Consider the following 17306-nt stretch of genomic DNA (forward strand, 5'->3'; position numbering starts at 1 on the left):
ACTTTACTTAAAATATAAGGTTTGCACTAATTTCAAATTTTGATTTATATTATTTCAAAGCCAGATTGTTCAGTGGCCACACAATAAATGGTAAAACCTCTCTGTACCATTTGAAAAGTGAAATCAGATACTTGTTGTGTTTCACACATTTCGTTCCCAAAGTGCTTCTAACCTCAAAAAGCTCTGACATGACACACATGCATTCTTTCAGTAAGAAGATGCTACCACCTGTAGGGTAGAGGACAATAGTCTTGTTGCTTCAGCAGAGAAAAGGAGGCCTGAAATCTCACAACCCTGGACATGCATCAGGCATCCTGTGTTCTAGCTGAGTGCCTCACAACAACTTTGCTTTTGCTTAAAGTGTTTTAATTTTTTTGGAGTTGTATATGAAGAGAATGCCTTTATTTTATATATTTATTTTTATGTGGTAGTGAGGATTAAACCCAGTGCCTCACACATACTAGGCAAGCACTCTGCCACTGAACTTTGTGCCTCAGCACAAAGTTCTTTTTTTTTTTTTTCCTCCAGACCATTTATGCCTTCATTTTAACATTTGGACAAAAGACATTTTGGGGCTGGGGATGTGGCTCAAGCGGTAGCGCGCTCGCCTGGCATGCGTGCGGCCCGGGTTCGATCCTCAGCACCACATACAAACAAAGATGTTGTGTCCGCCAATAGCTAAATAAATAAATAATTTAAAAAAAAAAAAAAAGACATTTTGGATGGCCACGCATGCTGGCATAAGCCTGTAATCCCAGCTTCTCAGGAGGCTGAGGGAAGAGGATTGCAAATTTGAGGTCAGCCTAGACAATTTGCCTCAAAATAAAAAAATAAAAAGGGTTGGGAACGTAGCTTAGTGGAAAAGCATTTGCCTAGCTTACATGAGGTCCTGGGTTCAATTCCAGGACCAAAAGAAGAAAGAGTGTATCTTCAACAAATGGTGCTAGAACCACTGGACAGCTATATGTAAAAGAATGAAGTTAGATGCGTCTTTATACTATAAACAAAAATTAACTCAAAATGGATCAAAGTCCTAAATTCATAAGCCAAAACAATAAAACTCTGAGAAGAAAACATAGGGGAAACACTTCATGATATTGAATTAGATATTGGTTTCTTAGGTATGACACCAAAAGCATACTAAGCAGCAAAAGAAACAATAAGGGGCTGGGGATATGGCTCAAGCGGTAGCTGGGTTCGATCCTCAGCACCACATACAAATAAGATAAAAATGTTATGTCCACCGAAAACTAAAAAATAAACATTAAAAAATTTCTCTCTCTTTAAAAAATATTAAAAAGAAAAAAGAAACTGGATTTCAACAAAAAAATTAAAAATATGCTGCAAATGATAACATCATAGAAATGAAATGGGGCTCGGGTATAGCTCAGTGCTTAGCAAGTGCTTAGTATGTGTGAGGCCTTGGGTTCAATCTCCAGCACCATCAAAAGAAAAGGAAAAGAAGAAAGTGAAAGACAACCACATATCGGAAAAAAGTATTTGTAAATCGTGTATCCAATAAGGGGGTTGTATCCAGAATACGTAAGAATCCTTAAAAATCAATAATAAAAAGACAAAAAACATAAGCAAAAGAATAGGCAAAAAACAGCAGTTTCTCCTAAAAAAGATGTACAAATGGCAAATAAGTACATGAAGAAATGTTCAACATCTTTAACCATCAGAGAAATGCAGATTGAGCTGGAAGTGTGGGTCAGTGGTAAAGCACTTGCCTAGCACACACAGAGTCTGGGGTTCCATTCCCAGCACTGAAAAAAGAAAAAAAAAGAAAAAAACCCACAGAGAAATGTAGACCAAAATCACATTGGGATACCACTTCAGGATGGTTATGATAAAAAAAATCAGCTAAGTGTTGGTGAGGACATGGAGCGACAGGAACTTGCATGCAAGGCTAGATTACATGCCTGTTAGTCTATCATTAATACAGCAATTCTGATTTAACTGGTATGGACAGGTATGAGCATTTATTAAAGCTCTTTAATGTGCAGGCCAAGTTAAGACCTAAACCAAACGTTTAAAGGCATAAAGGGGACCAAACAGAATGGGTCTTTGAGAGGTGCTCTGCTGGAACAGGAGATACACTGATGGGTGCCGAGCTGTGACATTTCAGGCCTCCCTTTTTCTCTTGGAGCAACATGATTGTTGTTCTCTACCTTACAGATAATGACATCTTATTGAAAGAATACATGTGTACCACGTCAGTGCTTTTTCAGGTTTCTGGTATGAAATATGTGAAGTGAGTGGACAGTACACTGTTGTAGAAATGTAAAACAATATAGTTGCTACAGAAAACAGTCAGAATTTCTCAAAAAGTTAAACACAGAATTAACATATGACCCAGCCATTCTACTCCTAGGTATACACCTGAAGAAACTGAAATATGCGCACATAAACTTGTACATGTGTGGGGCTGGGGATGTGGTTCAGGGGTAGAGCACTTGCCTGGCCTGGATTCAATCCCCAGCACCACCAAAACCAAAATAAAAAAGAAAACTGGACACAGTGGCACATGTCTATAATCCACACATGTATAATCCCAGAAATTCAGAAGGCAAAAGCAGGAGGATGGCAAGTTTGAGGCCAGCCTCAGCAACTTAGTGAGATAACATTTGGATAAAAATAAAATAAAATGATAATGACAGGGGCTGAAGTTGTGGCTCAGCGATAGAGCGTTCGCCTAGCACGTGCAAGGCCCTGGGTTCGATCCTCAGTACCACATTAAAAAAAAAAAAAAAATCAATAAGTAAAAAATAAAGGTATAAAAATTTTTAAAAATGATAATGACAATAATAATAATAATAATAATAATAATAGGTCTGAGGATGAAGCTCAGTGGTAAAGTATCCCTGGATTAAATCCCCAGTACCATATACACAAAAAAAATATTGCATGAATAGCAACATATTTTCCAAAACAAAAGCAACCTAATGTCAATGAATGGATAAACAAAATGTGATTAAGTGGGCTGGGGCTGTAGCTCAGTGGCATAGTGCTTACCTGGCATGCATGAGGCACTGGGTTCAATCCTCAGCACCACATAAGAAAAATTAAAATAAACAAATGAGGGGCTGGGGATGTGGCTCAGGCGGTAGCGCACTCACCTGGCATGCGTGCGGCCCGCATTAAAAAAATTCTCTCTTTAAAAAAATAAATAAAATAAAATAAACAAATGAAATAAAGGCATTCTGTCCATATAAAACTACCAAAAAAAAAAAAAAAAAAAAGGATTAAGTACCAAATGAATGCAACACCATGGATGAAAGTTAAAAACAGTATGCTAAGTGAAAGAATACAGTCACAAAAGACCATTTATTGTACAACTACATTTATATAGAAAATAAAAAATAGGCAATCAATATAGAGAGAAACAGATTAATAAACCAGGTGTGGTGGCGCATGCCTGTAATCCCAGTGGCTTTGGAGGCTGAGGCAGGAATATCTCAGAGTTCAAAGCCAGCCTCAGCGACATGAGGCACTAAGCAATTCAGTGAGACCCTGTCTCTAAATAAAATACAAAATAGTGCTGGGGATGTGGCTCTGTGGCCAAGTGCCCCTGAGTTCAATCCCTGGTACCCCAAAAAAAGATTAATAAATAGTTGCCTAGGGGAAAATAGTGGAGAGAATGGGGAATGACTGGTAATAGGCACAGGGTTTCTTTCCAGAGTTACAAAAATGTTTCTAAACTTAAACTGCATTGATGACTACACAACTTTCTGTATATATTAAAAGTCACTGAATTATACATTTCAAATGGGTGAATTTTGTGACATATAAATTATATCTCGGGCTGGGGATGTGGCTCAAGCGGTAGCGCGCTCGCCTGGCATGCGTGCGGCCCGGGTTCGATCCTCAGCACCACATACAGACAAAGATGTTGTGTCCGCCAAATACTAAAAAAAATAAATATTAAAAAAAAGAGTAAGTAAATTATATCTCAAAAAAGATGCCTTAAAAATGTGTACTTATAGAATTTGAATCTATCCCTATTGCAACATTTATAACACTACTATTTTCCTATGTTCTACCCCACCCATTGTCCAGCCACTAGATTCTAAGGTCTATGAAAGCAGGAAATAGCTCATGGATCCTTACTATGGTAATTGTCTGGAATAAAAAAGGTGTTTGCATATATTTGTTGTTAAAGATAACAAAAAAATGGGTAGAGGATGGTGAAACTACTACAAAGGATTTAGAAATCCATCTATTAATAGTTTTTTTTCCCCAACAGAAAGTCTTTTAATGCATATGCTCAACAACTGTCGATTGCAACTGTTAACTATTTTGTTAGATAATCACTTCAGGTTCCAATATCTTGATTTCGAGGTTGGAGGAGTAACTTACCTGAGACCATCCAGTTAGCTGTCACCTGAGCTGCAACAGGACCTCACATTCTTTTCACTAAGCTATTCTGGATTAGAAGTCAGAAGGGATGGCAAAGCATTAAGAGTCATACCAACACCACCACCAATCAAAACACCCCAGAAATTAATATATATCCAATTAGTAAGTCAGGAGAAGATCTCTGGGAGATGAGATTATAGTTGATTTTTTTGGTGCTTTTTCATATTTTCTAAACTTCCTGTATTAATTTTATAACCAAAAAAGAAAAAAATACCACAGCTACTCTTAAAGAACATCACTGGGCACAAAGTGAGTCAGAGATTGACAACAGATAGTTGTGGGGCTATATGTTGCTACAAAGATTCCTGCAAAAAGAGTAAAGTGATAAATCATTACAGTATTTTTCACATCTTGGTTTTGTGACCAGTGATCCCAGAGGCAACATTTTTTTTGTTTGTTTGTTTAAACTGGGGACTTCTTTTTTTTTCCCCCCTGCGCTAGGGATTGAACTCAGAATATCACATCCCCTAAGCAAGTGCTTCACCACTGAGTCATACCTCTATCATCAAACTGGAGACATTTCTGACTGTCATCCAGAAGGATGCTATTGGCATTTTGTAGGATGTGATGTTAACTGAACAACAAAATCTCCTGTCTCTTTTATTAAACAACAACAACAACAACACAAAATCATGGCTAAGCATCAAGCATGAGAGGACTGAATGAAATCAGCTGAGGCTTAATGGAAGTCCATTTACCTCCAGAAAGAAGGTCCAACTCTGGCAGAAGTAAGCTTTGCCACAGAGGGAAGTTCAGAAGAGTGAGCTTGATTCTTAACAGTGGCTTAAACCTGAAAGGGCAAGGCATGATCACTAGTGGAGTTACGAATTCAAGGTATCACGCATCATCCTGGACACACAGTAGCTCTGCCTAAATTGTGGGGAATCCACTTCAAGACCCCCAATGGATGCCTAAAACCATGGATGGTACCAAACCTTATATATACCATGTTTTTTCCTATGATAACGTTTAACTTACAAATAAAGCACAGTAAGATATTAACAATAATAACTAATATTAAAATAGAACAATTATAACAAAAAACTGTGATAAAAGTTATACGAATGTGTTCTTTCTCAAAACATCTTATTGGATTATTCTCACCCTTCTGGTGATGATGTGAATGATACATGTCTACATGATGAGATTAGGTGAGAATGAACACAGGCACTGTAACGTAGCATTAGGCTACTATATAAGCTACTTGATCACAAGCACTGACATACTGCAACAATCTGATAACCTACATGGTTACCAAGTAACCAATGGGCAAGTGGTAGGTGACAGGTAGCATGTGTAGAGTAGATATACTAAACAAGAGATGACTGACACTCTGGCTAGGACAGCACTTAGAACAGCACACAATTTAAAACATAAACTATTTATTTCTAAATTTTTCCACTTGATATTTTCAGATCACAAGTAACTGAACTTGCCAGAACAGGGACTATTATACTGATCCTCCATTAGTAGGACTCAGGCACAGAAGCTTTTAAGCCTCTTCCTCACTGATTAATGGTATTGTACTGTTTTAGAACAGTAGTTTTCAACTAGGAGTGATTCTGCTCATCAGGGGACATTGGGTGATGTCTGGAAATATTCTGTCAATACTGGAGGAGTGGTATCCAATGGATAAAGACTAAACATCATACAATGCACAGGAAAGTCACCCCTAACCCTCACCCAACAAAAAGCTGTCCTGCTGAAAATGTTAAAAAAAGCTGAGGTTGAAAAATCTTGCTTTCAAGAGAGGCCTGTGAAGGCTGGTGATGCAGCTCAGTGGTAGAACATTTGCCTAGCATGCAAGAGGCCCTGGGTTCAATTCCCAGTACCTCAAAAACAAAATAAAACAAATAAACAAAAAACAAAGAGGCCTGTGGGAGGTAAGCCAGAGAGCTGCTTCACTTCTAAAGGAGTATTTCAGGAATAGGAGGGAACAATGAACGTTTCAATGAGATGTCCTACTCAGTTCCTTCTGGTCTCGTCTATGAAGAAACAGGGTAGGGGCAAATCTAACAGAATTACTTGTCAGGAGCTTTGGAAGCCTCGTGGATAGAGACATCTAGTGTCTGGGAAGGACCAGTGGATATTTTCTCTGGTCAACTGCCCAGGGACAATGTGAATCTTTATCCTGCTCTGCGGTGGCCCAAACAGCACCTGAGATGGGTGTGACCAGCCAAGATGTCAATCAACCAGCTGACTGCAAAACTGCAGGAAGGAAGACTCTGCCCTTGAAACCTTATTCCTGCCTTTGATGTACCCCCTTATATAAACGACCAGAGCCATTTTTTATTTATTTTTTTTGGTCTAGTTCCAGAACCTATGTGCACTAGATCTATCAGGGGCTTCACCTTTTGTAAATATATTTCTGATATTTGTGTTTTGTTATTCACTAATTATTTGAGATTTTAAGTTTTAGGGTTGCTTAGGCTTCCTCCTAGGCAGGAAGAAGAACCCCCAGTGAGATGCTGGCGGATAATCCCCCGATAATAACTCATAGAACTTACTGCTTAAAAAAAAGTGTATTTAAAGCAGAAATCAGATTAGGAGATCAAATTTCACCTTTGCACTGTTTAATAGAGAATAAATACTTCTATTGATACAATTAATGTCTGGAACATTGATATGACATTACCCTGGAGGTTCTCAATTTTTTGGACAGCTATGCCAGCTAGGCAACTCTCAGTTACAGTACTGACTCATTCTTTAAAGCACAGAAGGGGAAACACTACAATTCAGAAAGTTTTAAAGATCATATAAATATATCCCAATCTTCAACAATCTACTTCAACAATCTACTCTCATAACCAGAGTAACAGTAAATGATCTTTTCACCTACTTGGTTCTTTAGTATCCTACTTACTACACAGCATTGTGAGCATTCTTTAGTGTTATGAATATATTCCATTCTATTTTTCTCATGATTTCCATTAATTGAAGATATAGTCTAAGGAACAAATATGTTCCTTGGATTGAAATAAAAACTATTAAGAAAAATCCACCATATTTAGAGGAAAACTAATTGATACAATTTTTAAATGATTAACATGATTTAAAAGAGTAATAATTTAAAACAGTACTGAGTGCTTAAAATTTACAATCAAGGTACATTGTGAGTGGGAATGTAAACTGGTACAGCTACTCTGGAAAATAGTATGGAAGTTCCTTAAAAAATTAAAAATAGAGGGCTGGGGACATAGATCAGTTGGTAGAATGCTTGCCTCACATGCACAAGGCCCTAGGTTCAATCCCCAGCACCCCCTCACTCCCCAAAAATTAAAATTAGAACTACTATACGATCCAGCAAACCAACTGGTAGGTACACATCCAAAGGAAATAAAATCTAGATCTCAGGATATTTATACTCCATATTCACTGCAGCATTATTCACACTGGTCAAGATTGGAAACAACTTAAATGTTCACTGATGGATTAATGAATAAAGAAAATGTGGTATGTAAATACAGGAAATATTATTTAGCCTTTTTTAATATTTATTTTTTTGTTGTAGCTGGACACAATACCTTTATTTTATTTATTTTTATGTGGTGCTGAGTATCGAACCCAAGGCCTCATACTTGGTAGGGGAGTGCTCTACCGCTGAGCCTCAACCCCAGATCTATTATTTAGCCTTTTAAAAGAAAGAAACGTGGCCATTTGTGATAGCATGAATGAACCTGGAAGACACTGTTTAGTGAAATAAACTAGGCACAGAAAAACAAATACAACATTATATAATATTGATTAATAATTAATTAATACAACTTACATAATTAATCTAACATGTTTAAACACAGAACCAGAGGGGCACAGTGGTTTCCATGCTGGAGACAGGAGAAACTGAAGATAACAAAATTTTAGTTATATAAGGCGAATTAGTTCTAGAGACATATTGTACAGCACAGAGCTCAAGTTAACAATATTGTACTCTTATGCTAACAAGGTAAATCTTAAATGGTCTTAATCAAAATAATAAATAAGGAGGCAGGAGAAAACTTTTGCAGGTGAATACCCAGGTTGATGGTACAAACCATGGTGATGGTTTCACTGGTGAATATTTATCTCCAAACTCATAAAAGTTATATACATTAAGTATATACAGCTTTTTGTATGTCAATTTTATCTCAATAACATAGTTGAACATTTTTTAAAAATATGATCCAAAGGAATTTACTTTCTTAACATTTCAATCTATTGGCCCCCTTTTGGGATACCTCTGCTCTGGGAGACTTGAAGAGTTTAGTTCTTTCATTTGTTCTTTTTCTTTCTTCCTCTTTTCTTTCCCCAATACTAGGGACTGAACTCAGTGGTTCTCTACCACTGACCAATATCTCCAGTTCTATTTTGTGGCAGGGTCTTGCTAAGTTGCCCAGTATGGCCTTGAACTTGTGATCCTCCTATTTCAGTCTCCCAAGTCACTGAGATTGCAGTCCTGCCTCATTGCACCCTACTTTTTTTTTTGCAATACCAGCAATTGAACCCAGAACCTCATGTATGTTAGGCCACTGCTCTACCACTGAGCAACATCCACAGTCCTAGTTCTTTCTTAACTCTGAAAATATGCCCCTTCCTGGTTCAGAGAGAACACAGCCTTCACATGAACTCATCCTCAATTCTGTATTTCTTTCCAAACTTTTTATTTTGATCATTTCAACCTTCCAGAAAAACAGAAATAGTAAAATGAACATCTTTCTTTCAGTTACATTTATCAGTCTGTAACATTTGTTCATATCTGTTTTTTCTGTTTTTAACCAGAATTATTTAAAAGTTAATTGTTAACACATTATGAAATCAGTTCTATATATTTCAGCATGCATCTCCTACTAAGGATATTATTCTATATAACCACTGGCATTATTATCATACCCAATAAAATTAATAAATTCTCTAATATTACCTAGTATTCTATCTATATCATATCCTCCCATTGCCTCCCCTACCCCTCAGACAAAGACCTTATAGCTTTTTCTTTTTATACCAGGGATTGAACCCAGGGGCACTTTACCCCTGAGCCACATCCCCAGCCCATTTTATATTTTATTTGAAGACAGTATCTTGCTGAGTTGCTTAGGGCCTCACTAAGAGGCTGGCTTTCAACTTGTGATCCTCCTGCCTGAGCCACTGAGATTACAGGCACGTACCACCATGTCCAGCCCCCCATCCTTTTTAAATTTTTTATTTAAATATTTTTTTAGTTGTAGATGGACACAATACCTTTATTTTGTTTATTTTTATGTGGTGCCAGGGATTGAACCCAGTGCTTCACACAAGCTAGGCAAGCGCTCTACCACTGAGCCATAACCCCGGTCCCTAATTTTTTTTGTTTTGAGACCAGTTCTTACTAAGTTACTTAGAACCTAAGTAAATTGCTGAAGCTGGTTTTTAATTTGCAATTCTCCTGCCTCAGCCTTCCAAGTTTCTGAGATTATAGGCATATATTATCTTATCAGCAACCTTATAGCTTTTTAAAAAATCTAAGATCCAGGGGCTGAAGGTGTAGTTCAGTGGTAGAGCACTTACCTAACATGTGAAAGGCTCTGGGTTTGATTCCCAGCACTGCAAAAAAAAAAAAAAAAAATCAATCCAAGATCCAACCAATAATCACATATATCATCTGGCTATTGTGTCTGATGTACTTAATCTATAGTAAATTCTGAGAATTATTATTATTTGGTCCTTTATGTCATTGACATATTTGAAGCAGAAGCTGCCACATTTTTAAACTTACCTCCACCTGCTCCCTTCCTCGCTTTTCCAGTTTCTAGTACTTAAAAAAAAAAAAAAATCCTTCCCCTCTAGAATTCCAGTACTCTCAGAACTTTTTCTCACCACAGATAAGCTCCTTGGGGCATAAGGGACACTTCATTTATTTCTTCTTCCTCAAGTCTGTTTGTTCATTAACCTGCTGAAATCACATTTCTGCCCGCCTCACTCTACTGATCCTGCTCTAAGGTTGCCAGTGGCTTTCTAAATGTCAAGTCTAAAGGACATTTATGCAATCTCTCTGCAGCAGCTGTTATGGCTACCCATTTTCTTCCTCACGTGTTCTAAAACCTTGGCATAACTTGTTCTCTGGCTGAGACTGGCCAGGACACCACAGTTGTCCTTGACCTTCGTCTTATTGCCTCCACAGCTTCAACCACCAGCTATTAATGATTTCCAAATCTCTTCTCCAATCTAGAATTCTCTCCACAGTTCAAGACCCACCCATTTATTTAACTACCTACCTGCCATCCTGACACAAATTCCCATAGTTTCCTTTATGTAATGTGTCCATAATATTTCCCCTTCAACATTTTCTTCCCACTATCTTCCTTTCCTTAATAGAAAACTAGTCTTCCAAATTAAAAAAAAAATTCTTTTCATACCTCATTCTCACCAAACTATCATTAATTCCTCTTGATTCAACCCCCTATATAATTTCATATCATCACCTTTTCTCTAGCTCCACATTAATGGCACAGGCCAGGCCCTCAATACCTTTTCTATGGACATCATAAAAACGATGTTAATTTCTTTTTTTTTTTTTAAACATTTTTTTTAGATGTAGATGGACATCTTTATTTTATTTTTATGTGGTGCCGAGGATCAACCCAGTGCCTCACATGTGCCAGGCAAGCACTCTACCACTGAGCCACAGCCCCAGACCCAAACCATGTTAATTTCTATATTTCCAGTCCTCCTTTCCAGTCTATCCTCTCTCCTGTGCACGTTCTTTCCTTGAAACACATACTGGCTCATGTCAAACACCTTCCAGAGTCCTTATCAGGCACAGTTTAGCATGGTGGTTAAGGACACAGGCACTGGAGTTGGAAAATAAAAACTAGATGCAAATGCTAGGTTTTTCCACCTACTGTATAGGCAGGAGACACTACTTATCCTCTTTAAGCCTTAGAGCTTTCATTTATAAAACGGGGATAATTATGTGTACCCCACAATGTTAAGGCTACAAATGATATAAGTAAAACATTTGTTCCAGACAAACTCAGTAATAATTGTTTTAAGATGAAGTCCAAATTACTCACAATACCCTTTATGATCTGGTCACTGTCTACCTGCTGAGTCTCATTTCTGCCAACCCTTCCTCATATACTACACTACTGTGCTATTTCACATCTTTTTGCTTTTATAAAGTTTCCTCTGCCTTAAAAATCAAGCCCCCAGTGCTTTGTCCAATAAGTGAACTCCAAGACTCCAACATTAATTTTGCCCTTTGATCCTTATACAACTGTCACTTTGTATTACATCTATTTCCCTGTCTACCTCCTACACTAAATTGTGAGTTCCTTGAAAGCAGTACTAAATGGGAGAAAACAACTACACAAAAACACTAAGAATGGACACTAAAATTCACCTCAGACATTGGAACCTCATTATTGTTGAGCAAATTTATGGAAAGGACCTAAAGAAAGCATTCTGTTTCCAAACTAACCGAATGTAACTAACAGGTTTTTTAAAATACTTTTTTCCTTTTCTTCTTCTTCTAGTAATGCATCAGCCTGACTAGGGTTTAAGTGAGCAGATTAGGAACCTTAGACTTCCTTTTTGTTTCACAGTAGTTGTAAAGGAACAGGAATTCAAACTGGATCTTGAAAAGTTTAAGGCAGAAAAGGCTTAATAGGGTCTCTTTCTGGTATGCATGTTGGGCTCTGTGAACTTTCAGTCAAAACTACAAAGTGGCAAAATTGAACTTTTTTTTTTTTTTTTTTTTTTTGTCTGTTTGTTTTTGTACCAGGGATTGAACCCAGGGGCACTTAACCTCTGAGCCACATCCACAGCCCTCTTTAGTTTTTCATTTTGAGACAAGTCTCCTTAAATTGCTGAGGCTGGCTTTGAGCTTACAATCCTCCTGCCTCCAGAGTTTCTGGGATTACAGGTGTGCTCCACCACACCTGGTGAACTTGTTTTGTTTTGTTTTAAGGCATATTATTCCTTAAAGGGAAGCTAAGAACTCAAATTCAAATAAATGATTCTATTAAGGGAGAGATGTCTAGAAAATTCCACCATGGGAACTACCAAATGAGCAATCGCAAAGATCGGAATACTAAGAACATGGGAGTAGTCTCTATTATAAAGGTGACTGATGACTACTTTCAAAGAAACAGTCTCAAATACCATGCCCACGTGGGCTCTTAGCCCCGAGAAACCGTGGCCTTGCGGGTTAAGTCTTAAAATACTATGACACTTAATTTCCTCATACTAGGAGGTGATTACAAACACCTGGGTTTCTCGTGTCAAAGCACCAACACCTATTCCTTGGTAAAATCCAACATGCCAGACTTATCACATAACAAGTCCACATTTTTTTTTTTTTTTAAGTATTTTCCCCGTAGCAACTATTAGGAAAAGACGTTTGGGGGTGGGGGGTGAGGATCTGCTTTCACTATACTGTATTTATGAAAACAAGAAATCCGTCAAAAGGGCAGTAGAATCTGGACTCGGCTGGCACCGCTCGTCTTGGGCACTCTGACGCCTGCGAAGCGATCAAACGGGGTCCCCCTCGTTTCTCCTCGGCGGAGTCAAGGAAAGAGCCGTCTTAAGGGAGTCAACCCTAGGGGGACTGTCCGGGAAAGGTCAGCCAGCAAAACGCGACTCAAAAGAAAAGGGACCGACACTGGGGTGAAAGGTGGCAGCAGCGGCGCGGGAGGGGCTGCGCGAGGATGTCACAGACCCGCACGGCGGCCTCCCCCCCTCCCGGCCTCGGGCCCCAGCGACTCACATGCGGGCCCTCGCCCCCTCGGGCTCCTCCCGCCTCGGGGACATCAGCCGCCGGGCGTGGAGGATGGGCCAATTTCCTGCTTCCGGGAGCACAACCCGGAAGCAGCAGCCACACCACGAGCGAGGTCGCACGCTCTAGGGTAGCTTCTCCTTCCCGCCCTGTGCTTCCGTCAAGAACGGAACGCACGACGCCGCGGGAACTCTCGCGATATCTGGCGAGCATAGGTTCTGGCTCCCCCTGGCGTCCCTTTTGCTGCGTGGCTCCTTCAGTCTGTAATCCTGGCCACGGTCTCCCAAGTGGACTGACAACAAGCTTCATAGCAAAACTATCCTTTCAACAGTCATTTACTGAGTCCCCTAACTGCGTTCCAGGCAGTGTGAGAGGCATTGAGGGATGGGAGCAGGAGGGAGAAGCGCAGCCCTTTCTCAAATTTACACTTGGCCCACTCATTTGTATTTATTGAGCGCTTTCTCCGTGCCAGACATGACTGAGCAAAACCGCTTCAACAACCCTATGACATAAATAGCCCATAACGTTTATGCTCATGCAAACCAAACACGCTTAGGGAGAGGTTAACTAGCTGGAGAATGAGCTCACATGTAAGGAGTGATGGGCTCAGCATTTAATCCCAGACTCCTTATCCTGCCCAACTGCGTGGCCACAGCTCTTAATTGCTTTCTACACGAGATCTGCAAACAAGGTTCTACTGGATTCAGACTAAATGCTACAGCTACAAAGGCAGTGTGTGATGTGATTCAGGGGTAGGGAAACCAATGAACCAATACAGACCCAAAATAGAGCCTCACATGTAAATTACACAATTACCTACCACCCAGAAATTCTAAAAGGTATCTATCTACCCCCCCAAAAAATTATATACAAGTATCCCAAGACACATACAAGAATATTCATAGTAGCAATATTATTTGTTACAGGTACAATCGGGAAGCATACAACAGAATATTACACTGCACAAAAAAAATGAAAAATGGCCACTGCATACAATAGCATGGATACATCTCCCCAGCATAAGATTAAGCAAAAGAAGTCAGATAGAAAAATGTATATTTTATGACTATTTAAACAAAATTCAAAACCAGGGAAAACCAATCATTGATATTAGAAGGCAGGAAGCGCTTACCTTTGGGAGGAAGGAAGAGGTAATAATTAGGGGGTGGCCTCTGAGAAGCTGTAAACTTTTTTTTTTTAATTCGATGGTGGTAACACACGTGGGTTTATTATGTAGCCTGCTTTCTCTCTCTCTCTCTCTCTCTCTCTCTCTCTCTCTCTCTCTCTCTCTCTCTTTTTGTGGTGCTGGGATCTAACCCAGGGCCTTATGCACACCATAAATGCTCCACTATTGAGCCATTTCTTAGCCCTCTACTTTGTAATAATTAATTAACCTATAACAATTAGGGTCTGTCCACTTTTCTGAATGTATGTTATATTTCAACAAAAATTTTAACTTTAAAAAAGAACGCTGGGGCTGGCGTTGTGGCTCAGTGATACAGCTCTTGCCTAGCATGTGTGAAGCACTGGTTTCAATCCCTGGCACTATAAAAATAAACAAATAAAACAAAGGCATTGGGCTCAAGATGTGGCTCAACCAATAGCGCGCTCGCCTGGCATGTGGCGCTGAGTTCGATCCTCAGCACCACATACAAAAAAAGATGTTGTGTCTGCTGAAAACTAAAAAATAAATATTAAAAAATTCTCTCTCTCTCTCAAACACACACACACACACACACACACAGAGGCATTGTGTCCAACTAAAACTAAAAAAAAAAGTGCTCTGGACAGCCAGGCACAGTGGTATATGTCTGTAATCCTAGTGACTTGTGAGGCTAAGGCAGGAGGATTGCAAGTTCAAGGCCAGTCACAGCAACTTAGCAAGGCCCTAAGCAACTTAGTGAGACCCTGTCTCGAAATAAAAAAATAAAAAGGGCTGAGGATGTAGCTCATTGGCAAAGCACCTCTGGGTTCAATCCCCAGTACCTAAATAAATAAATGCTCTGTGGAGTCCAGAGGCCCTTGAAAGTCCAGACTTGCCCTTTCTTTCAGTCTCCATACCGCAGCCAGAGTAACGTTGCCAACATACAAAATCTGATTCTGCCACTTCACAGCTCCAGATCACCTTCAGAATTGAGTCCCATGACCCTTCATAACCCCACTTCTCTTCTGTAACACTCAGGCCCAGGACAGCCTGGGAAACACTCTCTGACTTTCCTAACTCTGTATAGTGCTCAAGAGAAAACAATTTTCATGGTCTAGGCAAGGGAAGTGGAAGAAAAAGAAACCACTCAAAAAAATATTTCCAAGGTATAACAGACCAGGAAGGCTGCCAGAAGGGGAAGGCAGGGGAAAGGCACGGGTGCCAGCTCACATTCACTCTTGGTGGGTCCTGGCGCTGATCACATCCTCCTGTATGTTCTCTTCCGCTGTAAAACCTGGCGGTTGGAAGACAGAGAAAAGATCCTGGGTGTGAAAGTCTTCAGTAAACTGTAAAGTGGGAGGGAAGGGATAGAGTAGCTGAGTAGCTGAGAGAACATGAGAAATCAAGATATGGCTGGTGACTAAGGCAATAGGATTAGGGCACAGAGGAGGAATGGTTTGGGGAAGAGGCTGGGGAGCAAAATGATAAATCCATTCCTTCCTTTCCTTTTTATTCCCCCCCCCCCCGCCCATATTGGGGATTAAAACCAGGGACTCTCTACCACTGAGCTACATCCCCAGCCCTTTATATTTTTTATCTTGAGACAGGGTCTCCATAAGTTGTGAGTTTGTGACCCTCCTGCCTCAGCTTCCAGAGTAGCTGGGATGACAATCATGTGCCACCATGCCTGGCATCTATTCATTTCTTCAGTATTGGCCTCTCTCTGTTGAGATTTAGAAAAGTCCTTGACAAAGTTCCCTGATAACCACACGGTGTGGAACAGAAACTGCTGGTTTGTGAATTGATGTCTTAGTTTGGAGCAGCCACTGGGGCTCCCACTGCTCGGGCTCCTTATCAATATTAATGTGAAAGGACATGGTCCCTAAAGTGGGCTCTTGATAAGCTACTTGGAGAGATTAGAATCTGACACAAGCAGTTAGACACCAAAAGAAGGCAGCACGGAATGATGGACCAAGAGGAGTCTGAAGATATACAAGAAAAACAAAACTCAAATTCAGTTTCTCTTACTACATTCTCCCAGCACAGATCACTTCTAACACCAGACAGGTAGGGTTTTCCCCCACACACTAAGCAAGCAATCAATTACTGGTATAAATCAGTGTTCCCACACCTCAGATTTGACTAATTCAATCCAGTGGCTCACAGAACTCAGGGAAACATTTATATTTACTGGTTTATTATAAAGGACACAAATGATGATATGCATAGAGAAGGTATGGGGGAAGAGGCGTGGAGATTCCATGCCTTTCCAGAACCTCCATGTGTTCAGCTATCCAGAATCTCTCAGAACCCTGTCCTTATCTTATTTCCCTCCAGTGCTGGGGGCCAAACTCAGAGCCTCACACCTATAGGCAAGTGCTCTTCCACAAAGCCACACACCCAGCTGCGCCCCTTCCCTTCAGGTTTCTTATGGAGGCTTCATTACATAGGCATGATTGATCAGTAACTATTGGTGATCGACTTAGCATTCAGTCCCTTTCCCCTCCCTTGAGATTGTGGTGGAGCTGAAAGTTCCAATGTCTATCCCGCCTGGATCTTTCCCATGACTATCCCTCATCCTGAAGCTACCTAGGGGCTGCTAGTCACCAGCAATCATTAGTACACACACAAAAAAAACTGTCTCTTTTTGAGGCAGGAGGAGTTCAAAGCCAGCCAATGGCGAGGCACTAAGCAATTTGGTGAGACCCTGTCTCTAAATAAAATACAAAATAGGGCTGGGGGTGTGGCTCAGTGGTTGAGGCTTTCTGTAGGAACTGGGACAAAGGCAAGATCTGGGAAGACCTGCAAGGAAAGAGAACAGCCTAGACAAAGGCCTAGAGGAGGGAATGTTGGTGACACATACAGGGCCTGAAAAAAATCACAGGGGTGATTCTGGAGAGGTCAGTGAGGGGCCAATGGTAAAGGGTCTTCCAGCCCAAGTCAAGTGGTTTAGGACTTCACTAGGCAAAGAAACCAATTCAATGTTTTAGAGCAAAGTGACGCACTACAAGATAT

The 17306-nt window shown here is 40.0% G+C and overlaps 1 protein-coding gene across 15 annotated transcripts in view; it reads right to left on the reverse strand.

Annotated features, from left to right (window-relative positions):
• The window catches only part of C6H6orf89 (chromosome 6 C6orf89 homolog), a 40743-nt gene extending 27474 nt beyond the window's left edge, over positions 1 to 13269 (reverse strand). For 3 of the 15 annotated variants that reach the window (XR_013091639.1, XR_013091638.1, XM_076858797.1), the window contains exons 1-2: positions 13139 to 13269; positions 9940 to 9975 (exon numbers count right to left, since the gene is read on the reverse strand). Coding sequence is in view for 4 of the 15 variants with exons in the window: in XM_076858797.1 (XP_076714912.1) it covers positions 9940 to 9975; positions 13139 to 13182 (80 nt within the window). In the remaining 11 variants the exon portion in view is untranslated. Of the gene's footprint in view, positions 1 to 5117; positions 5210 to 8188; positions 8260 to 9939; positions 9976 to 10147; positions 10453 to 13138 lie in introns of those variants that run through there. The other 12 variants (XM_076858802.1, XM_076858804.1, XM_076858803.1 and 9 more) reach the window with 12 other exon arrangements.
• Positions 13270 to 17306: the final 4037 nt, after the last annotated feature.

Source organism: Callospermophilus lateralis, chromosome 6, assembly GCF_048772815.1.
Source record: "Callospermophilus lateralis isolate mCalLat2 chromosome 6, mCalLat2.hap1, whole genome shotgun sequence".
NCBI classification, from domain to species: Eukaryota; Metazoa; Chordata; class Mammalia; order Rodentia; family Sciuridae; genus Callospermophilus; species Callospermophilus lateralis.